Source organism: Hyperoodon ampullatus (genome assembly GCF_949752795.1).
Source record: "Hyperoodon ampullatus genome assembly, chromosome: 2".
NCBI lineage: Eukaryota > Metazoa > Chordata > Mammalia > Artiodactyla > Ziphiidae > Hyperoodon > Hyperoodon ampullatus.
Window position 1 is genome coordinate 7692645 of NC_136915.1, and position 23813 is coordinate 7716457.

Consider the following 23813-nt stretch of genomic DNA (forward strand, 5'->3'; position numbering starts at 1 on the left):
GATTCTATTTTAAGAGGCTACACTAAACCACACTTAGAGCAAAATAATAAAACTCTTAGCAAGATACCAGCATTACAGGGCACACTCACTTTTCTCTACAGCAGTCATTTCAAGAACAGAAGAGGGAGAGGAAGTGCGCTGGAGTGTTCTTCTACGTGTCACTAGTATATAACCTCCCTGATGGCAGGAATTTTTGTCTGTTTTGCTCACTGATGTATTCCCAGTGCCTGCACTTAATAATCCCTCAGTAGATATATTTTAAATGAGTGAATGAACATCAAGGAGATTGCATTTCCTTTTCTCTGCTGCCTGTCTTCCATGACAGACATGCGTGCACACACACACACACACACACAGACACACACGAGTCCTCTGTGTTCCTGGTGGATGGATAGTTTACTTCTGACTTCACTGAGGTCTTCTTAACTCTGGTTATAGAGATGAGCTTAGCAACCATGAGTTTCAAAACCCTGCCACTTGTAATTATTGTAACTGTTAAGATTCTCAAATCTATCCAGTACATATATAGGTGGTAATTTTTAATAACAAATCAGATAAGATTTACATGGGTTAGACATTTTATTTATTTAGTAATATTTAAAATATATCTAAAGACCTACAGTAAAGCAGTTGGGAGCTGCAAAGAATAAGAAGGAAGCTAGAAGACAGAGTCTGCTCCAGAAAGGCAGGTGGCAACTAAATATTAGACCCTTCATAAAATACTTTGAACTTTGTACTTAATAGTTTAACTGTATATAAACATATATAGGTGAAGAAATATTAACCCAGTTGCATTTCTAGTGTGATAAACTAACCTGTAGTTGGGAGTAGCTTCTTTTTATAGTTAACATATATCAGCAGTGACTCTCATCAACTGGGCTCCAGTTCTTTTTTGTTTTTTTTTTCTAATAAGCTTTCTGTTTTGGAATAATTTTAGATTTACAGAAAGTTCTAGAGATAGTGCAGGGAGTTCCTATATACACTTCACGCAGTTTTCCCTAATGCTAACATCTTACATGACCATAGTATATTTGTCAGAACTAAGATATTACTGTTAACTAAACTCCAGACCTTATTTGGATTTCACCAGGTTTTCTACTGACGGCCTTCTACTGTTCCAGAATCCAACCCAAGATGCCACATCGAACTTCTCTGGTTCACTTTGGCTTATTCGAGGACCGTGTGTATGAAGAACCATGTGTAACCTCTTCTTTATTCTGCCTTTCCAACAGTGTTCTCTGATTTTAAGGACTTGATTGGCCAGATTTTAATGGAAGTGCTAATGATGTCCACTCAGACTAGAGATGAAAACCCATTTGCCAGTCTGACAGCCACATCCCAGCCAATTGCAGCGGCAGCTCGGTCACCAGACAGAAATCTCATGCTAAATACTGGCTCCAATCCGGGAACAAGCCCCATGTTCTGCAGCGTGGGTTCCTTCGGTGCCAGCTCTTTATCTAGGTCGGTGTGGTTCTTTTTGCACATCTCATTGGTGGTAAAATAGCCAGGAAGTATGTAAGAGAAGGGAATGTTCATTTGTGGGCCTGTCATGCAGATTATGACATGTATTGTGTTTGGGGGATGGATTGACTCATTGAGGAGATATTGTCTCTTCCACTTGGGTCTCTGGCTTTCCATGGTTAGGCTATTGGTAAATTAAGTTGTAGGAACAAATGACTGTGTATAGTATATTATTCTTTGGAAAGAAAGTTTTCTCGTAAGTATAGCCTCTAAATCAGTACGGCAGTCTGATTACAGTTATTTAGATGAGTCTCTAAAAGATCTGTATACTTGAACGCTTAGAGATATGAAGTGAAATTATACCCTTCTTTAAAAACATGATGTTTTCCATTTTAGTTATTTGTCTCAAGCTTTTCTTCAATTTTCTCTCCTTTCCTCCCTTTCTCAACTCGTTTAGCCTCTATGAGACTAGCCCAGCTCCCAGCACGAGTGTCTGGAGCTCTGTGCCAGTGATGAGTCTGCCTCTGGCGCCCCCGTCCCGGGCAGCCAGCCAGGCGTCCACTCCTTCCGCTTCCCTCAGTCCTCACGGCGCAGCTGCGGGGACACCTGCGGGAAGCCAGCCCTCGTCTCCGCGGTACCGGCCCTACACTGTCACCCACCCCTGGGGGTCGTCATCTTCTCCTGCCCCGCGGTCCTCGGGCAGCTCCATCCTGTCGAGCTCCCCAGGCCTGCCCACCCCAGCTAGTAGCCCTCAAGCTGTGCCCGCCAGCTCCTCCCGACAGAGACCCACCGGCGCGGGGCCACCTTTACTGTCCGCCTCACCCGGTGCGGGTGCCGTGAGCAGACGGCCCTCCTCCCTAAGGAGCTCTCCTAGGTATCTATGCAGCAAGAGAGTCGGGTGCGTGTTTGCAGTGCAGGGAGAGGAGATTAACACGGTTTGGAAGAACTGTCGTGTGGCACTGACCTCAGTTACCTGTGTTTCTCTGTTTGGGGTCATTAACCCGCGTGTCTAACTGGTTCGGTAGGCTCGTGCCCCGAGTCCACGCCCAGCCAGACTTCAGTCACATCAGAAAGTATGGGTTGCTTGATGGTGAGACCCTTTCTTCCCTCCTCCCCCCTCACTCTTCCTCCTTCCTGTACAAAATAAAAAGAAGTCACTTGATGTTTGAAATCGAGGGCACGTGTCACGCCTCATGACAAATGCACTTCAGAGACTGGGCAGCTTGTATTTGAGAGTTGGGGCTCACAGGACCACTTTTCCACGTTTCGTACTGTTGCTAATCATAGTTGAAATACAGTCAGACCAAGGGGTTGAGGGAGCAGATCCCTTACCTCTGGCAAGTGGTTATGCCTTGACACTTTGTTTCCAGCCCCTTAGAAAGAAGCAGTATCGTGACTCCATTAATCCGTGCCCTCCACCCCTCAAGTGTTCCTATCCCTTTATATAATTTAGGTGAATTATTTTTCTGCATGTCAGTAGACAAAACTTGTAGCGTAAGATTTCATTAAAAGGCCAGCAATTGTAAAAGCTTTCCTCCTCTCTGCTTTCCTTTGTTCCCTGATGACTCTTTTTGCTTTTGTTACGGTAGTATGTACGACAGTCCTTTCTCCTTCCTCTTCCTCGCACTTTCTGGGGACAGTAGTGATGAAGATGGAGAAGAAGATGATGATGATGGTGATGATGAAGGTGGTGGTGGTGGTGATGAGTTTTCTTGTGTCCAGTTTGGGTCCAGGTATCAGAGGAATGGAGTCTTACCCCTGCATGTGCCTAGGTGCTTAGGAACTAACTTTCATAAGTCTTAATTAGAGGTGTGCTTTGAATCCAAACAGGATAGGGTCAAATGACTCCAGGTGGCCTGGAGAGTCAAGATGTGAGAAACTTTGCATGTACTAAAGCATTAGGACCCTCTCATGGGGTAAAGTGGTACACAGAAAAAATTTCATAGTTGTTACCTGGCAAGTTTGGAGAAAAACTTACATGTAATCATTTGTCAAGAACGTGAACAGGATCAGTCAACGTTAAGATCAGTCGTCATTAAGTTCACCCACGCTAAGATCTAAAATGAGAGGCCCTGGGCTTCCCTGGTGGCGCAGTGGTTGAGAATCTGCCTGCTTAATGCAGGGGACACGGGTTCGAGCCCTGGTCTGGGAGGATCCCACATGCCGCGGAGCAACTAGGCCCGTGAGCCACAACTGCTGAGCCTGCACATCTGGAGCCTGTGCTCCGCAACGGGAGAGGCTGCGATAGTGAGAGGCCCGCGCACCGTGATGAAGAGTGGCCCCCGCTTGCCGCAACTAGAGAAAGCCCTTGCACAGAAACGAAGACCCAACACAGCAAAAATAAAATTAAAAAAAATAATAATAAAATAAAAGTAAGAGCTCAGCCGCTTGAGACAAAAAAAAAATTTAAAAAAAAATAAAATAAAATAAAATGAGAGGCCCTCCATTTATCTGTTGGAAGAGTATTCTTACGAGCTGCCAGGTGTGAGCAGCATCTACTCTGGGAGGCATGTTTTCTTATGTACAGTTGCATGGCTTGCTGCTATTTAGGAATGGCAGAGGGGCTGGAACTTGTGTCTGTGTGTGTGTCTGTGTGTGTGTCTGTGTGTGTGTCCCTCTCCAGCTCACTCCGGGCAATCCATTGAAGAGCATATGGGGTCATACTGTCTGGTATAACTGTGATGCTGCTTTCACTTCTTTTTTTTTTTTTCTTTTAATAAATTTTTAAAAATTTATTTATGTATTGTTGGCTGTGTTGGGTCTTCATTGCTGCGTACGGGCTTTCTCTAGTTGCGGCAAGCGGGGGCTACTCTTCATTGCCGCTCGTGGACTTCTCATTGTGGTGGCTTCTCTTGTTGCGGAGCATGGGCTCTAGGCATGCAGGCTTCAGTAGTTGTGGCACGCAGGCTCAGTAGTTGTGGCTCAAGGGCTTAGTTGCTCTGCGGCATGTGGGATCTTCCCGGACCAGGGCTCGAACCCTTGTCCCCTGCATTGGCAGGCGGATTCTTAACCACTGCGCCACCAGGGAAGTCCTGCTGCTTTCACTTCTAATCTTAAATTTTGCTAATCATTCACCTCCTTGGCCTTGGTAAAGCCAGACCGTATTTGTTTAGACAGCCTGTGGAATGGCAGCAGAGGCTAAAGCATAGCTCATGATGTTGCTGAATGTTCACCCCTGAAAACCGAGTGAAAAAGACCGCTTGGGTCTTCTAGGTGACTTTGAGCAAGAAAATATAATAACACCTTCTTTCTAACCCTCCCACTCATTGTCTTACAATTTTGCTCCTAAATTGAAGTTTCCTCTGGACCGAGTTGATATTTGTGCCCAGCAGCGTTCAAAAATAGCTCCAGGCTATAAAAATAGAGACAGCCTTAGGAGTGAGGTACACTGCATTCAATTCGTCGGTGTTCAGAAGAGTCATTAGAGGGTATATAAAGAGAGAGGGGTGTTGGTGCAACGTCGAATATTGATTCAGGAAGGTCAATATTTGTATTAGGTTGAACGTTGTATCACTGTTTCTCAAGTAAATTTCCCAAAGATAGAAGTGTCTTTTTCATGTAGATAAAGTCCTAATCCATGACTATAGTAATGCAGCAGACATCCTTGTCAGGAATCAATTTCTGTACATGATAAAAGTGCTTTATTATCTGTTTTACTGTAAGCTTGTCTGTGGGAGAAACGCTGTCTCTGCCTGGCCTGTTGAATTCCAGCTTCCTCTAACAAAGATACCAGAATTGGATGCTGCTTTCACTGACTCCGCTCTAGACTTCTAACATCCCAACCTTGTCTCAGATGTAGACTTTATCAGGAGAAATAAATGTTACCGGTTATGTACTCATAGCTGCGAATAATTATGAGCATCACCTGCCAGGTACTGTGTCAGCACTCAACCTACGTTATCACTCTAATCCTCACAGCACCGCCCCTAGTTACTGCGAGGAAATGTGGGTACAGGGAGGTTAGTCACACAACTAGGACGAGGCAGAGCCTGAGTCCAGAACTCACACACTTCCCACCGTACCCAGCTGCCTCTGGCTTCTCCATCTTTGCCCAGTGGACTTGTGTCGTTTTCATTCTTTACTAGTTATTTCGCTGCCCAGAGTTTACACAGCTACTCAGTTCCTTGGCAAGAAAGTGCCAGCATTTTACTCCTTAATTACAAAATCCCACTCCAGTCGGTTGGCAGGTCCTTTGCTGGCTATGAAAATGAAGTCTGATCTGTCCAGGTTTTAGAAATTATAGATTCTGAATAGTTATCAAAAAGAATGTAGAAGGACAGGGCATATTCATATATAACTGATGAAACAAACAGAGAGGAACTTGAGAACGCATGTAGTGTCAGAACCAAGAAGAAGTAGCAGAAAAATCTTATTAATTTGGGCAGTCAGTGAAGAGTTTTTTCTTTCCCCTTTTCTAATTGATCTTCTCAGAATTTTATTTACTTTGAAGAAAACACTTTTAACACCCACTTCTCGCCTGGTAAGATCAATGTCGTAGAAGCGGCAGTCAAGGGGGCTTGTTTCTGTCTCCCTTTGTGCTCACCCAGTGGAATCGATGGGTTGTACACCTTTTGTGAAGTAGTTAGGACATACATTCCTATGTTAATTATTTATAGTGGTAATAATAAGGGTTAATATAAGAAAGGCAAAAACAGTCCTTCTAGAATGTTTCGTAGTGCTCTGTGAAAAAAGCTATAAGAATTATAAGGAACTGCTTCCTGCAGGAATGGAAATGAGTGAAGTGAGAGTTATCTTTGTAATAAAGATAACAAAGGAATTATTCTGAGGACACGTTTTCTGATTGTTTCCTAGGAAGTTGATGACTAGAAAGAAGTTTTTCTTTCGTTTATTGGGTTCTTCTTTTCACTGCTTAGATACTTCAGTGAAGGAGATCAAATCTTGAAAGTCATGAGCCTATGTGAACAGAGAAAGAGAAAACTAGCAAATAGTGGAAAAGATGGACATTTCCCCTCATCACTATTTGGAGATGAAGCAGCGGAGATGGTCGAAAGGAAATCTTTCTACCATGTCTGTCCCCCAAACCCTCCAGTGATTTCTCTTCTCCCACAGAGTAAGACCCAAAGCCTCTCACCCTGGCCTGCAAGACCGTGCATCCCACATGTACGCACACACACACACACACACTCACACTCACACTCATACACTCTTCCTGCCCCTGTCACCCATACTCTGCCTTTCTTCATAGCACTTACAGCACTTCTATACTGTTATTTTTTTTTTAATTGTCTCCTCTCTGTAATGTAGTTGCCATATAACAAGGTCTTGATCTGTTTGATTCAGTGTACTACCCCCAGGACCTTGAGCAGTGCAGACATTTGTTCAGGGAATTTACATGGCTTGACCCTGCCCAGCTCTGCCTTTGCCTTGCGTCTAGAAAATATACCATTCCGAAGTCTGCATCTAAAAAAGTAATAAAGTAGGGTGATTATTCCTACGATAGAAGAAAAGAAACTGCAATGGAATCCTTTTAAGAAACAAGTTTTCTTGGTACATTTAAAATGCGACTCAGTTTGCACAGATCTGATGCATGTATAAATCCCCAGAAATATTTTCATTGTGTTTTCAGAAGGATGCAGCTGCATTTCCAATATGTGAAGTAATTACGTTATTCAGTTGGATTGTTGATGTAGTTACCAGAAAATGGTTCACATATTCTCCCAAGGGAGGTGTAATTTTATAGATACTCTTAGGACTTAAACATGACATATTTCCAATGTCATATTCCATATGTTACGGTCATAAAAGCATCATGAATTTCATAACAACGTCTTTAGGAAAAAAATGAAATACTATTTTAAAACATTTTAAAACGTCCATTGATAGCATAAATTTAATGCATATAAACTGTACACCCCTTGCTCCTTCAGTATCACATTCAAAATTTGAGTTCAAACCTAGAGATCCTTATAAACCAGTTTTGACCACTGACAATCATGCACATCCCTGGTGACACTGGCCGCTTTGCATACCTGTGCTCATGATCTACTTCGGCACCCTTAGGACTGATCTTATAATTTGGAAGCACGTTGATGAACACTAGGGTTTATTCTATGTTTTCTGTTTAGTTAAACTTATGTTTCTTTTTTTTCTTTCTTTCTCTTCTCCTGAAAGTCACTTGGAAGTGTTGTTTGGTGCCTGACAGATGATCACAACATACCATCAACGTCTTTTATCTTTGAGACTTCTCTTACACATTCTGAGTGTCTCTCATTGCCTTGCCTGGCAGTCTCGTACACACCCTGTCATTTTTCATGCCTTTGCGAAATGTTCGTGAAGGCATTTCGGTTGACTTTGAGGTGTTCAGATCTAAGTTAAAATGAAAGGGGATGTTTTGGCTGAGAATGGAACCCAGTGTCGGTGCATCAGCAGCCACCAGCGAAGCGTGTTGACTTCCCACAGTTGTTCACAGGCACAGACTGACTCCTTGCAACTGGCAAGGACCTATTGGCATCAAATATCAGATGCTTTCCATTTCAGAGGTGTAAAAATGTGAGAAAGATGGGGCTTGTTATCAAGGAAATGTATAGTTTAAATACTTCATTTTAAACACGAGGAAGATCTATTTTCATTGTCATCTGTGAGAGCTTCTCAAAGGGAATTTAACCTTAACCGTGTATCGTTATAAGCCTGTGTTAGCACATTTCATCTTTGGGATGTGCAGTGAATATAGTCCCTGAGTCACTAACCTCAGATGGAAGAGTGGGGGATAGCAGATAGCTTGAGAGCGAGATCGTGGCAGGTAAAGCCAAATATCTTTTTCCCCTGTCTCCTTCTGGGGATTCACCACACTTCTTATATTTATGGGTGGGTTTTTCTGTTTTGTTCTTATGTTGTTTTTTTTTCCCTTTGCTTTATTACGGTCCTCATCTTTCTGTTGTCAGGCCAATTAACAGATAACAGATCTTACCATACCATGAAATGTAGCCCAAAATTTAAGTGATGTGAAGACACAAGAATTGTTTTTGGTTTTTTGAGGTTTCCCACCCTGGGTTGCCCATCTTTGTCTCTGGTGAGGCACTTTGTGGGTGGCTCCGTTGCCTGCCCAGTCAGGAGGACGTTGGCTGCCTTGTGCTTTTAACTGCTTCTCAGCGCCCCCTCCTCCCTTCCCTTCTATCAGACCTATGTAGTAAGTTAGTTGTAAGAATTCAGATTTACGAGACTCTGGCCTGAGAGCCTTGGATTTAAAGCCTTGGCATTGTTTTCATCTTTTTAAATTAAAATACTCTAATATCATACTTTCATTCCAAGGTCAATTATGTATATTCTTCTAAAATTCTAAGGTCAGTTATGTATATATTCCAAAATTACTTATGTGTATCTATGCATCTATCTGCATAACATATCATTAATATCTTAATTCTTCCCTTAGTTTCTAGCTCCTATCTGCCCCAGGCTGAAGTAGGGATGGGTATCTCAAGTTCCTGATAGTCTTCCCCACCTTTATCATCTTTCACATGTAAATTTTTTTTTTTTTGCTAAGTTTATATTTTTTCATTTGTCTTCATTTCAAAATTCCTGACCTCTTCCTATGCCATGATTAATCTTTTTGTATCTTTTATGTCTATCAAATTTGTGAGTTAAACATCCGATTTGGTATTTGACCTATTGATGGTTAATCTAAACTTTGATTTCCTAACACCTAACCCTTGTGATAATGGTCTCAGGGAATAGTTGTTACTAATAATAACAGTGCCTCACGTTGTATCCTGCTTATATTTTGCAAAGCACCTCCACATGATTTTATTGAACCCTCACTGCAGATGAGATGAAGTTCTGGGTTCAGGTAACAAGTAAGCAGTAGGGATGGGAATAGAATGCAAGTTTGGATACTCCTAGTGCAAGGTTTTTGTTTTGTTTTCACTATACTACTTTGTCCCTTTTGCCAAACATTTTGGAAAATTTGTGTTTTAACATGTTTTTCATGTCTCCTAACTGGACGGTTTTCCTAAGCCCTGGTCCTGTTGCCGAATGCTGGGTGAAGGCTTTTAAGATCTGTGCTAGACGTTAGGAAGAGGGGTGTTTTGTTAGTCCCTTGTAACTTCCCTCCTGAAGACTTCGATTACGTAATAGCATAGGCTGGCTTTAACTTCCAAGCCTGCCTAATTGCAGCTGGCCAGTTGGATTTACGTACGTGTGGTATCCCTTCAAATGCCCAGCGCTCGGTAGCAATTCTTAGAGTCCTCCTGGTTTTGTAAGGTGCTGTTCCCAAGAAGATAAGATGTTGGGTTTCTGGACAGACTTTCTTCTTAGGTCAATAAAACGTTTACTAAAAATGGCTATTGTTGGACTTGGAGCAGGTGAAACAAGCTCCAGCCTCGGCTGCATGGGTGTCTGTGCTTTGTTCTGGGCGTGGGGACCCTAACAGGCTTTCTGCAGAAGTGCGAACTCTGTCAAACATGATTTATTGAGAACAGGTAAAAATCATCCATTCTTCTTTTCTCCAAAGTTTGGGAGCCTCTGGTGGGGCAAGTACTTGGGATTCCTACAGCGACCATTTCACCATTGAGACGTGCAAGGAGACAGATATGCTGAACTACCTCATCGAGTGTTTTGACCGAGTTGGAATAGAGGAAAAAAAAGCACCGAAGGTAACATGAAATGGATTCATTTTAAAACCCCCCCAAAAACCTGGTTATGTGGTGGATAAATAATTGGTTTTTGACCCCCTAATGAGCATTCATTCATGTATTCAATCAGTGAAGTGGTTACTGAGCATCTACTACGGGTCAGGCACTGTGTTAGAAGCTGGGGGTGGATCAGTGAACCAGACAGACGAGGACCCCAGTCCTCATGGAACTCACATCCTAGTGGAGGGAAGAAGTGACAGGGCCAAGTGCCACTGCCACCAGCGACTTACACGGCCCTGATGATTTCTCTCCTAGTCTGTCGTAATCATAATAACCAACATTTATGGAGCGCCTAGACTGCCAGACACTTGGCTAGGTCTCATTCTCACAGTTGTTCATTAGTCCAGTGTAGTCCTGTGTGGTATAAGTATTATTTTTTTCCATTGTGTTAATAAGCAAATGAGCCTCAGAGAGATCAAGTATATACTCACCTCGGTCTTTCCTAAAAGCCAAGTGGCGTAAAGTGAACTTTCAAAAAGTGAGGGATACCTGTAATTGTCCAGAATCACATAAATAATAAATTGCAAAACTGGGTTTAAACTCAGCAAGGTTCACGTTTTCTTCTATTTCATGCTGAGTTACTTTATTATTATCTCATTTCATTCCTATTGCATTTTCTTTTTTTTTTTAATTTTTATTGGAGTATAGTTGATTTACAAGGTTGTGTTAGTTTCAGGTACACAGCAAAGTGAATCGGTTTTACATATACAAATATCCACTCTTTTTTTTAAGATTCTTTTCCCATATAGGCCGTTGCAGAGTACTAAGTAGAGTTCCCTGTGCTATACAGTAGGTCCTTATTAGTTATCTATTGTATATATAGTAGTGTGTATATGTCAATCCCAATCTCCCAATTTATCCCCGCCCCCCCAATTTCATTTTCTAGTTCTGGTTTTCCATTGGAAACTAATCCGGTTGTCAACCTGTTAGTTTCATATTTGTGAAGGGCCTCTTGGGGTTTGCTGCACTTAACCTTAGCAAAAGCAAAGAGAGTGGGCATATCTCTGAAATCCCCACGTGGTCACCTGAAGCTTCTGCTTCTCTCTTCTCTAATTGTAGATTTTAGTGGAGACGTTATACTTGGATGATACAGTTACTCTAGTTTGTTCATCATCAGTAAAGGAAGAGAAAAGGATGCCATTTCCTGCAGATTGATCTCTTCTGACTCTTGTCAGTTTTCAACTGTATGGGATTATTTTGTTTGTCTTTGTAGACCTAACCTCTACCTTTCTTTGCAGATGTGCAGCCAGCCAGCAGTCAGCCAGCTTCTGAGCAACATCCGCTCACAGTGCATATCCCATACTGCATTAGTACTACAAGGGTCCCTCACACAACCAAGGTATGAAAACCCAATACGTGCTTGCTGTTAGCAGGGAGAGGGCCTTCTCCATCAGGCTGCCCAGCCATTCTGCACCACGTTGGATAACTCACTTCCTCACCCATGAAATGAGTGGTTGACTAGATGGTTTCTGAGGTCCCTTTCTTTCTCTAAAATACTATGAAAATAAAACACTCTGTGTGCTTTATTGAGATAGACTGTGGTTGAAATATGTTGACATCAGGGCAGGAAATTAGTAATTCAGTTTAAAAGCAGCTGCTTGAAAGCAGTATAGATACTTGAAAAAAATGTGCAGATCATCACTTTCCATGTATCATATAATCAATTTCTGTTATTCAATAATAAAGAATAGTGGTGGAATAGGTAATATGGGAATCACCCAAAGTGTACTACATTATTAATTTTTGTTCAGAGGGTCCCATAAAGGTTTCAAGTTTAATAAAAGAGTATTTCTGTATTTCATTTCTCTTATGAAAAAACATCTAAAGGAAAAATGACAAAGTTCAAGATTTATTCATTCTGGATGATCTTACCATAACCATTTTTGAAATTTGTCAGAAAAAAAAAAAAGGAAAATGATGCACATGTACTAAAACTTAAACACTGTTCCATGGTTAAAATTAATAAGAGCTTAAAAAAGTCTTCAGCCACTGCTAATCTTTTTTCCCCCCCATTGGATGAGGCATAAATAAATAAGTAAAAGAGACATATAATACTTTGGTTTTTCTAATGCTTTATTTTTCAAGGGCTATCTGGAGGCAAAGATGGATTCTTTAAAGCTTTCTATAGTTTCTCACTGAAAAGCCCCCCAAAATGATTATCTTAACAATGAGAGAGGTGATCTTTTGCCTAAAATGATTGACTATTGTGTGGATTATTTGGGAAATTTGAAGCTTGACCTGTGATTGTCAGCTCCATGACATTCTGTATATTCTGTTGCTACACGGTGACAAGTTGATTCATCAGAGCCCTTGACTTTCGTGGGTCTGCAGGTCCCTGCAGCAGCCGTCCTTCCTGGTGCCGTACATGCTGTGTAGGAATCTCCCATACGGCTTCATTCAAGAACTGGTGAGAACCACTCACCAGGACGAAGAAGTGTTCAAGCAGGTAAGGTTTTGCGCGTTTGCTCCTGAAACTTCTGGATTAGGAGCTTCTCTGCCGAGGTAGATTTCTAAAGACACCATATATTGAAAACTTTGGTTCCTGAATTTGAACATGCACATGTTATGTGCTCAGAGAGAGCTACCCGAGGTTCCTGTCTTGAGGAAATCAAATTGACAGCTGCATTGTTCAAATCATGTGTACATTTCAACTAATCAGTCCAGCATCAGGTATTTTAAACATGGTCTGTGCTAAGTGCTTTGGGAGAGTAGAAGAAATATAAGGCCCTGTCTTTGATTTTAAGAAGCTTTTAACACACTACCAAGAGATCGCATAAGACGTGATATACATTTGCCAGATAAGTAGTGTTGAAAGTTAGTTCTCTGAGTTTACAAAAAGGAGATTAATAAATTAAAGACCAAATTAGCTCAGCTGCAGTTTGCACGTCACATAAAACCATTGTCTTCTTACCACTAGACCGGGAATGAAGTCTCAGATCTTACTGATTACTTCATTCATTAAGTATCCATACATTTTTGATATCCCATTGGGTAAAGGCAAGTGAAAATGCAGATATGTCATATTTAATAATAAAGCTTAATAATAATAATAACAACTAAAAAAGTTAGTCTTGAAGATTTCTTCCAAGGTAAAACCTTGGCATGAATTTTGATTACTGTTCTGTGGCCTGTGTTGTAAAGTAAGCACTTTGCCACAGCAACTTTAACACAGCTGTTTCCCATGATGAAAGGATGCTTATGACATTTTCTTAATTTGTTGTATGATAATCTCTTTTTTTGTTTCTAGAAAGAATAATAGAGGCAATAGCTACAAATGATATGATTCCTTTTAATCTGTTTTTTTTTTAAACTGTGTTTGTTTGTTTATTTATGGCTGCTTTGGGTCTTCGTTGCTACGCATGGACTTTCTCTAATTTTGGTGAACGGGGGCTACTCTACATTGTGGTGCGCAGGCTTCTCATTGCAGTGGCTTCTCTTGTTGTGGAGCACGGGCTCTAGGCACGCGGGCTTCAGTAGTTGCAGCACACGGGCTTCAATAGTTGCAGCACGCAGGCTCAGTAGTTGTGGCTCACGGGTTCTAGAGTGCAGGCTCAGTAGTTGTGGCGCATGGGCTTAGTTGCTCCGCGGCATGTGGGATCTTCCTGGACCAGGGCTCGAACCCGTGTCCCCTGCATTGGCAGGCGGATTCTTAACCACTGTGCCACCAGGGAAATCCCTAATCTGTTTTTATACCTAATATTATTTTTAACTATTCATATTGAGGCCTTTGAATTCTCAGGAAGTGTGTTTTCAGCAGTTTTCAAAATATTAGTAAAAGAAGCATCCAGGAGTGAAAATCCCAGTCAGTGTTGTGTATTCTGTATTTGGAATTTATCAACTGCTCATCTTAAATGATGGTCTTACTGACTTATAGAAATATTTTAGGCATTATAGTGAGCTTTTCTTCTCTAGAAAATTAAGTGAACTCTGATGAAAATATATAACTGTCTTGGAAGGTTTAAGTGATACACTATATTATATGTGTAATATACATAAAGTAGAATACTTCTACTCAAAAAGACATCACTTGAGGAACCAGAGTAGCTTTTCCTGTATAAAAGCCTGGTGATCAGCTAAAAAAATATATTATGCCTATTTTATTCATAAAGAAACTTACATAGAAGCTATGAAATGACCTCTATGTTTTTTTAAAATTGAGATGAAATTCACATAATATAAAATTAACCATTTTATAATTCAGTGGCATTAGTACATTCACAGTGTTGTGCAACCACAACAGATCTGTTTTGTTTGTTTGTTTGTTTTTTTATGGTACGCGGGCCCCTCACCGTTGTGGCCTCTCCCTTTGCGGAGCACAGGCTCCAGACGCGCAGGCTCAGCGGCCATGGCTCACGGGCCCAGCCGCTCTGCGGCATGTGGGATCTTCCCGGACCGGGGCACGAACCCATGTCCCCTGCATCGGCAGGCGGACTCTCAATCACTGCGCCACCAGGGAAGCCCAATCTGTTTATTTTTAATCACAGAATTCTGATCCCTTGTCTTTTCTTATATGTCACCATGTTTCCTCAAGAGAAATGATGAGTACAGTGGAGTTGCTGAACTGAAAAACAGCATTTTACCTTTTGTCTTAAGAATGTGGCCGATTTGAATGATTAAATCTTTTGACTGAAATTTCATTCTTCCTTTAATTAAAGTTTGAGATGTTCATAGATAAACAGCAATAAATAGTAGCTAGAATTTAGAATTGGAGATGAACACTTGGAGCATTTTTTATCAGTGCTGGGAGGTATTTATTTGAAAATAAAATTATTTTAAAAATGTAAGTCACACAAACAGTATAATGTTTGATATTTGAAAAGTATTATGTTTAGTAATATTTTGTCTGCTTATTATAATTTAAACCCTACTTGCAAAAGAGGATAACTCTAAAGAAGTTTTACTTTATGGCGTTCCTGAAAAAAATGCTTAAGAGATTTTTCTAGATGATCAATTGTGAAATTTATTTTTTGGTGATTCTGGAACTACTGTTTTTCCCTCGATTGCAGTTTGGGCATTTCCCACCCCTACACCCAAACATTTCCTCTCCATTTTTAGCTAGCTTATGAAAGCACATTACTTCTACCCTGATTGCTTGAGTTGCGAGAAGTAGAAGGATCTCTTCAAGAGCTGTGTTGATATCTCAAGACACTCCAGTACACTTTGTAATGCAGGGCACCTTTTTAATACTGTGCTCCTTAAATGACAAAGGTGTTCCATACAATGGGATGAAATTAGTAGGAAAGAGAATTTTTCAGGTTTTCTAGTAGCTTTTTAGAACACTCCCTTTTTCGACTTGTTGGCATTCAGACTGTCAGCTGTTGTTTACAACATTTTCAGCTTAATGTTATTAGTCTTGAATCCCAACCAACTCCCTAAATGTGCTGCTCAGGAGTACACTGTGAAATTTAAACCTGAGCTGTGCTGAGCAGATTCTGCAGTGTTCCTGTGTCCTGCTATTAATGGTGAGCTTGTAAACGTAAATTTGAGTGCCCTTAGGCTCTGACATCGGGTTGTTGTATTAGTCACATCATATATGGAGGTAAGGCCTCCTGATGAAGTTTTCTTTTCCAATTTCAACATTTACCAGCCATCTCTTTGTTCTACATAATTCAAGTTAAGATAATAATAATATCCATTATTGGTCTATTTTTTTTTTTTGTTCTCTTCGAAGTAAACAAGGAAAGGTGGAAAGAATTAAATGTAGGTGTAGGGGTGGCAACAAAAATTTTCTTAAAATGTTAATAGAATTGAGCAGATATTGGAACATGTAGTCCAGTTTTTTTTTACAGATTATAGGTGCTTGGTAATCAGAAACATATTCGTTGCTGTGATGTGCAGGTTAGATTAATTGATTTGATTAGAACAAGGAGCCCTGGAGAGTCCTACAGCAGGCTCCACATTTGTGAGTTTCTGTTGAATCACGGGGAGTCTCGTGGGAGTTTTAGGATTCACCAAAACCTATTACTTGTGGAGAATTCAGCTGCCTTACTTTACGGTCAGCCTTGTGAAAGGACAAAGCAACACCCTGTGGCTGGATTCTAGGCTCCCGTATACGCAAAACAGCTTTTCCTCGGGCAAGCAGTGCAAATGCCTGGACTTGCAGATCCGGCGCTTTATTTGACATGCCTCCTGTTCTTAAATTTTCTTTAACTTATATTTCTGATTTTTTTTTTCTTTCTTGTAGATCTTTATCCCCATTTTACAAGGCCTGGCTCTTGCTGCCAAAGAGTGCTCCCTCGATAGCGACTACTTTAAATACCCCCTCATGGTAAACTTTGTTCCTTTCCTTGTAACACATTCAGTAGATGTTTTTCTTCCAGATGATTGTAACGTACACTTTTCTTTCAGGTCCACGATCAACCTTGTTTTCAAACTTAAAACATGAAATCATTGTGTTGGCCATGCAGAGTGTTTGGTGTGCAGTGAGACGCATCAGTGAAGACAGTTAGCAGCGCGGTACATATTTCACCATCCGAGCCCTAGACAGGAGTCAGTGATGCAGTCATTAAAATGTACTTTGCCTTACTCTATAGCTTATGAAAACAATAATCCTTGGTGGTCTCCTTCTTGATTGTCCTAGCAATGAGCATACCATATTTGGGGTGAAATTTTGTTAATTAAAAAAAAAAAAAAAGAACTATGACAAATGCAGATAAAGAAGGCAGAGTTAGATTAAGAAAAGGAATACAATTTTGTCTTTATGTCGTGACTTTGCACAGAAAATTGCACAGTGCTTCTCTTGTTCACCTTCCCCGTTTCCTGAGGCTGTGCACTTCACTTCAGGCTTTACTTGGAAAACACAAGTTTGCTCAGCTCCTCCAGGCACTTAGAGGAAGCATCAATTGTGGACAGAACTATTGGCTAGATTCTCACCAAGGGTCTTCAGAGTTGTGAAAATACTGGACCTAGAAGGAAAATAAGAGGCTGTTTTCTTCTCTCACCTTGCTTCTTTAAAATTTTGGGAGAAAAATACTTTGAAGTATTACTGAATATTTTTCATTCCAAAAGTATGAAGGAAAAATACCAAAACATGAAATTAGTTGACTCCGTGTATAAATACGACCTTGTGTAAATTGAAGCCTCGGTTAAATGGATGTTTTCCTGCCCATGTTCCTTTTACTTATTCTGCTAACTTGATTCCATCTGACCATTAATTCACTGCTTCCTGAGCGCCTCAAGTGTGACACACACAGAGGACCCAGGAGCTCATGAGCTAAGGTGCCTCTCCTCAAGGCAACAATCAAGACCACAACGATACAGTCAGATAATTACAATCGGTGCAAACACAGAGGTGTATTTATCTGTTTCAGAAAATCAAAACGGAGCTAAAAGGCTACATATTAAAGTTAAACATTAAAACATTAAAGCCAGGTAAATCGAAGGTGAAGCAGGAAGTCTTCATTTTAAAAATAATTTGGAATGAATTTATGTCAGGGTGCTTCCTAGTGCACGTGTTATTCCGGTTCCTAATGAAATTCCGTTATTCCTCATGCATTGTTCTGTCTTTGGCACATAAAAGGAAGTGGAAAAATCTGATTATTTGAGTTCAGTGATGAAATCTCTTAGTGTACATTAATTATCACTGTATTGTATAAATATTCCTTCCTGGAATTGTTGGCTTTTCTCTTGTGGTTTGAATTAGCTTGATGATTCAGTAAGGAGCTTTCAGTGTCAGATATCAACAAAGTGTTCTTCTGGGTCAAAAGACAAAGGCCTCCATTATGATAGACAATAGTTTTATTTTGTACCAGTATTGATGCTTGTGCAGCAAAGGGAGTGCAGTGAGAGAAAGGGCAATAATTTAAGGCAGGAAGAGGAAGACCGTTGGAGCTAAAATCAGAAAGAAGCATGATTATCCTCTAGGTCAGCAGATCCCAACTTTGCCATACCTTGGAATCACCTGGGGATCTTTAGAAAGTACCTCTGCCTGGCTCTCCAAAGCTGTGACTTAATTCGTTGAGGGTGTGGTGAGGGCGTGGCCTGGCATTGGGCTTTCAGAGGCTGCCCAGGTGATCCTAACGTGCAGCTGAGTTTGGGAGCCCTGGTGCTGAGCAGAGAGAATGTTTCCTTCTCAGTGGCTCTCTGAGCCTCAGCGGCTTCTCAGATGTGTCAGTGCCTAAATGCATGGACTCAAAAGCTTCCAGCAGCTGTTTAGCAACTCCCATAGCAACATCCACATCACAGAGGAAATTAAATTCACTGTTAAAATAGTGTTTGACTGTATTACCATGGCCATGGTAAACTCTGTTTATGTGCCTAAGAACTATATTTCCTGATTGTCTTAACTTGAGAACGATTGGAGCGCCAAAGGGAAACTTTGAGGTTCTCAAAAAACCAGGGACCTTGAAACCAAGGAATACTTTTAAATATATTTTGAATTTGGTCACTTATTAAATTTTAATTATTTATAGTCCTGTTTAATACTGGCAAGACTAGCCATCTAAAGTTTATGAAGCATATCTTTTTGGTATAGAAAGATGTTAAATGAAAAAATCATTTATTGTAAGAATACACTCATTTACCTCTGTGTGTATATGTACAAAATATGTCTAGAAAGCTCTTGGCCAAAATATCAATAGAGGTTATCGCTGAGGGTAAAGTTTATGAGTGACTTTTAGTTTCAATTTATATTTCTGTTTTATCTGAAGTTTCTTACAATGCACATGTACTAGTTTATTCATCAGAAAAGCAGTGAAGCTATTAGTGCTTTGTTGGGAATGCATACATATTTATAGCAGCATTAAAGCTATGTCTTGATGTTACACATGGTGGTCAGTTTAGGATGAAATACATTTAAATGACCCTTTCTGATCTTGTTTCTAGGCTTTAGGTGAGCTCTGTGAAACCAAGTTTGGAAAGACACACCCTGTGTGCAATTTGGTAAGTGCCACCCTAATGGACTTGCACATTTTCAGTGAACATGTAACATAGAAGATATTCCTTAAGTAACAGTATCTGAAAAATGTCTCTTGGAGGACGTTGAGATGCAGATGTGAGTAATACATGTGGGTGGCTCTCAGCTGTTACATTGTTGTCACCTACATTATTTCCAGGAATGACATTATTCACTTTCTTTTGTGATTTTCGGGAGATAAGTATTGTACAGCTAGTATAACATGTCCTATTGGAAACGTTTCCTTGAGTCCTTTGGTAGTATAGGAATAGTTCATTTGCATGATGTCAAATATTATCATGAAACATAGAAATTAAAAGTATATCTTGTAAAAATGTAGAGGACCTGGAGGGCTTTCCTCCATCTGAAATGAGAAAAAGTGGACAGGGATCCTAAGATATTTGTGACCTTGCGTTTTTGGATGTTAAGTGTCAGCCATTTTGCTGGTGGCTAAGAACCAGCTGAACAGGTCAGCTGCTGAGAATTCTTTTTGTCTCATTTTTACATCACTTGCTGATTTAGCAGCTTGACTTGCCTCTTCTGTTTTTTCCTAGGTTGCTTCTTTGCCTTTGTGGTTGCCTAAATCATTAAGCCCCGGCTCTGGGCGGGAGCTGCAGAGACTCTCGTATTTGGGGGCTTTCTTTAGCTTCTCAGTCTTTGCAGAAGATGATGTAAGTACAGCGTCCCTTTGCACTTTGCTGCTCTTATGTTCAGATTCTTCCCCAAATGTATATTATACGTTGATTGAATTTTTGCTTTCTCTTTCCAGGCAAAAGTGGTTGAAAAATATTTCTCAGGGCCTGCCATTACCCTGGAAAACACTCGTGTGGTGAGCCAATCACTGCAGCATTACTTGGAGCTGGGAAGGGTAGGTGTTGAGAAAATGAATCCAAAGGATGAATGTGTTTTCAGTTCTGAAAGTTAAAAGCAGCACAATTATAGGCTCATTATAGTGTGATTAAGGTAATTTGGCCCCTATCCTGGAAAGGAGATAGCAAAGGCCATTTTATTAAAACTATAACTACTCCACATTCTGCTTTCATGCTGATCATCTTGATACAGTTGAATATGGACTTTTCTTCTATCCTTACAGTCAGGTTCTTCTAAAATGAGTGGATGTGGGAGAGGAGAAAAAGTGGGAAGCAGTTTAGCTTTTCATAAAGTCAAAAAGGAATAATTTTTTAAACAAAGTTTTAATTTTTTTCTTCCCTTATAAAATAAATTTCAGCAAGAGCTTTTCAAGATTCTGCATAGTATTTTGTTAAACGGAGAAACCCGTGAGGCTGCTCTTGGTTACATGGCAGCTGTCGTCAATGCCAATATGAAGAAAGCACAGATGCAGGTAGGATTCCTGAAGACTGCTTTTACTTATTCATTAAATTCATTCATCTAACTCATATTTATTCAGAACCTACTAGACATTGTGCTAGGAAATGGAGATACAGTGTTGAACAAGATAGACAAGCTTCCTGCCTTTGTGGAGCTTATGTTCTATAGGGTAGATGAGTAGACATGTAAGTGTTTAATCCTAGAATCGATGAACCAGTGAAGCAAGGTAGAGGACTTGAAAGTAACCATGGAGGCACCAGAAGGAAGACATGGGAGTGTCCAAGGAGGAGACATTTGATCAGAGACCTGACTGATAAGAAAGAGCTAGCCATCACAAGCCTGAGAAAAGAGCTTTCTAGATACGTGTGAAGCGCGAAGGTGGGAATGAACCAGCTTTGGAATGAGCCCCACGTGCAGGCTTCCGTGGCTGGAGGATAGTGGACAGGAAGGAAACCGGCGGGTCATGGGCTGGAGGGGAGGGTAGAGGCTCCATCAGGTTGAGCTGATGTTGTAAGAAGTGTCATGAGGCACTGGAGGGTTTTCGAGAAGGAAATCACCAAGTCTGTGTGGAGGATGGGCTAATGGGAGGAGCGGGTACAGGAGCCAACCCGAGGAGACCAGGTACAAGGTGCAGTGTTCCTGATGAGGGAGGCTGGTGGCTGGGACCACTTTACTGGCATGGAAAAGTTAAAAGGGCATCCTTGCTCTATTATTATTATTATTAATAAATTTATTTATTTATTTATTTTTGGCTGCATTGGGTCTTTGTTGCTGCACGTGGGCTTTTCTCTAGTTGCAGTGAGTGGGGGCTGCTCTTCGTTGCCGTGCGCGCGTGGGCTTCTCATTGCGGTGGCTTCTCTTGTTGCGGAGCACGGCCTCCAGGCACGCGGGCTCAGTAGTCGTGGCGCACGGGCTTAGTTGCTCCACGGCATGTGGGATCTTCCCGAACCAGGACTCCAACCCATGTCCCCTGCATTGGCAGGCAGATTCTCAACCACTGTGCCACCAGGGAAGCTCCCTTGCTATATTATTAATGAGCGATGTGACATTTCTACTCAGAAGAAAAAGCAGAGAGAAGAGCATGGACCTGGTATTAGACTGCCTGGATTTCTAACTGGGGTTCCGCTGTTGGCCGGCAGTAGGACGTAGACAGTTGCTTCTGTGTGCCTCCATTTCCTTGTTGCCAAGTGGGGATAATAATAGTACCTGACTCGTGGACTTATGTATAGAAAGCTGTTAGAATCGTGCCCAGTACGTGGTGAGCACTCCACCGATGTTAACTCTCTTTATTAGAATTATGGTCTTTTTTTTTTTGGCTGTGCCACATGGCTTACAGGATCCCCAACCAGGGATTGAACCCAGGCCCTGGGCAGTGAAAGCACAGCGTCCCAACCACTGGACCTCCAGGGAATTCCCGGAATTGTTGTATTCTTAAGGCAGGATTATGCTATCGCTGTCAGCCAGCGAAGCTGTTAGTCAAGTGGTGACTGTGAAACGAGTTGTTCCCATGCTTTTGAGGGGAAATAAAGAAGAGAAAGGAGGGCTTCCCTGGTGGTGCAGTGGTTAGAAATCTGCCTGCCAATGCAGGGAACATGGGTTCGGGCCCTGGTCCGGGAAGATCCCACATGCCGTGCAGCATCTAAGTCCGTGCGCCACAACTGCTGAGCCTGTGCTCTAGAGCCCGCACGCCACAGCTGCTGAGCCCATGTGCCGCAACTACTGAAGCCTGCGCACCTAGAGCCCATGCTCCGCAGCGGGAGAAGCCACCGCAGTGAGAAGCCTGTGCACCACAATGAAGAGTAGTCCCCACTCACCGCAACTAGAGAAAGCCCGCATGCAGCAATGAAGACCCAATGCAGCTATAAATAAATAAATAAATTTATTTAATAAGAAATAAGGAAGAGAAAGGAAATAGCATTTATTGCGTTTGTGCTTACTGATTTTGAGGATCTTAGGCAAATCACTTAACTTCTCTGAGCCTTAGTTTCCTCCTCTGTAAAATGTGAATAACAGTATCGTTCAATTCTAAGGGCTGTTGTGGAGATTCAGTGAGAGAAAACCCTTCACGTACGGTTAACACTCAACAAATTGCACCTGCCAGTCGAGTGACGATGGTGATGCTATAGGTGTCCCCTCGCTGACTTCAGGGTGAAAGTTTGCTCTCCTTTCTTGTACACTTGTGCCAAAATTTCTGTTCAGATCATGATTTTAAATACTTTTCTCTTTCACAGACGGATGATAGATTGGTATCTACAGACGGATTGATGCTGAATTTCCTTTGGGTGCTGCAGCAGCTAAGCACAAAGATCAAGTTAGAGACGGTCGACCCCACGTACATATTCCACCCGAGGTGTCGGATTACTCTTCCCAGCGATGAGACGAGAGTGAATGCCACGATGGAGGACGTGAATGACTGGCTGACTGAACTTTGTGAGTGACGTGTTCATTGTCAGGTCGTTAAAAGCTGCCCTTCTTTTATTATTATTTTTTTTGGTTGCGCCACGTGGCATGTGGGATCTTAGTTCCCAGACCAGGGATCAAACCCACGCCCCCTGCGTTGGAAGCATGGAGTTGTAACCACTGGACCACCGGGGAAGCAGTTCTTCTATTTTCTTTTAATTACAAAAAGTAGAGTAGATATACATTCTAACAGAAGGATCCGTTTGGACTCAACATCATCCCACAGTTTGAATCTGACACCAGCTACAGCGTCCCTGTCTGTCACCTCCCAGCGTCCCACCCCCATCCCTGGGGCTCTCTCTTGCCCTTGTTCCTGTTCTCCATCATCAGTGCCAGTTTTCATTGACTCCTCTCCCCCTAAAGCTGCTACATCAGACTGTTATGGGATTATCAGGAAGAGAACTTTAATAAACATCTTAATAGCAACGCTACTGTCTTACTCGTTAAATATAAGGAGGCTGAGGCTCCAGAAGGTGTCCAGCTCACCTAGCCTGTCAGTCAGCAAGTCGCAACTGCTGCTCAGGTGTGCTGAGCCGAGCCCAGGGCTCTCTCTGCTCCACCACGCTCCCCGATCTGGGTCCATCCTTCCAGGTGTTTAGTTCGGTTCCACTTTTTCTTACTTGTCAGTAGTGAGGGAAGCAATCTAATTCTTTAGGGAATTTCTGTTTCTCTCAGGTGACCTGATTTCTGATAAGCCAGGCAAACTCCAGAATTAGGATATGGGCCCCTGGGGTCAGGCCAGCCAGGGTTGGGGGTAGTTTGTGGGGGTAGTTTGGAGGGTTTGTGGAGAAGGTCAAGGGGGTCCCCTAAAGAACAGGCTGCCCAGAGGATGGCTGGAGCTAAGGAAGACGCTTTCTGAGGAAGGCCCCTTCCAGAGGGAGGGCCTGTAGGAGAGCGGAAGAGAGCCGACCCTACTTGACCACAGCTGCTTTCCTGGCTAAACGCAGTCGTGACAGAGAGGTCCAGAGGGGCAGAGGGAGAGAATGCAAAGGAGTATAGATGGAGAAGGCAGAAGAGAAGGA

The 23813-nt window shown here is 41.8% G+C and overlaps 1 protein-coding gene across 1 annotated transcript in view; it reads left to right on the forward strand.

Moving 5' to 3' along the window:
* The window catches only part of UBE4B (ubiquitination factor E4B), a gene marked incomplete at both ends in the record, with an annotated part of 114222 nt that overhangs the window by 45712 nt on the left and 44697 nt on the right, over positions 1-23813 (forward strand). The window contains 12 exon segments of the mRNA XM_079697982.1: positions 1233-1461; positions 1919-2335; positions 3051-3194; positions 9929-10070; positions 11348-11448; positions 12441-12555; positions 16294-16377; positions 18933-18989; positions 19557-19673; positions 19772-19870; positions 20231-20344; positions 22563-22761. Coding sequence (XP_079554108.1) covers positions 1233-1461; positions 1919-2335; positions 3051-3194; positions 9929-10070; positions 11348-11448; positions 12441-12555; positions 16294-16377; positions 18933-18989; positions 19557-19673; positions 19772-19870; positions 20231-20344; positions 22563-22761 — 1818 coding nt within the window.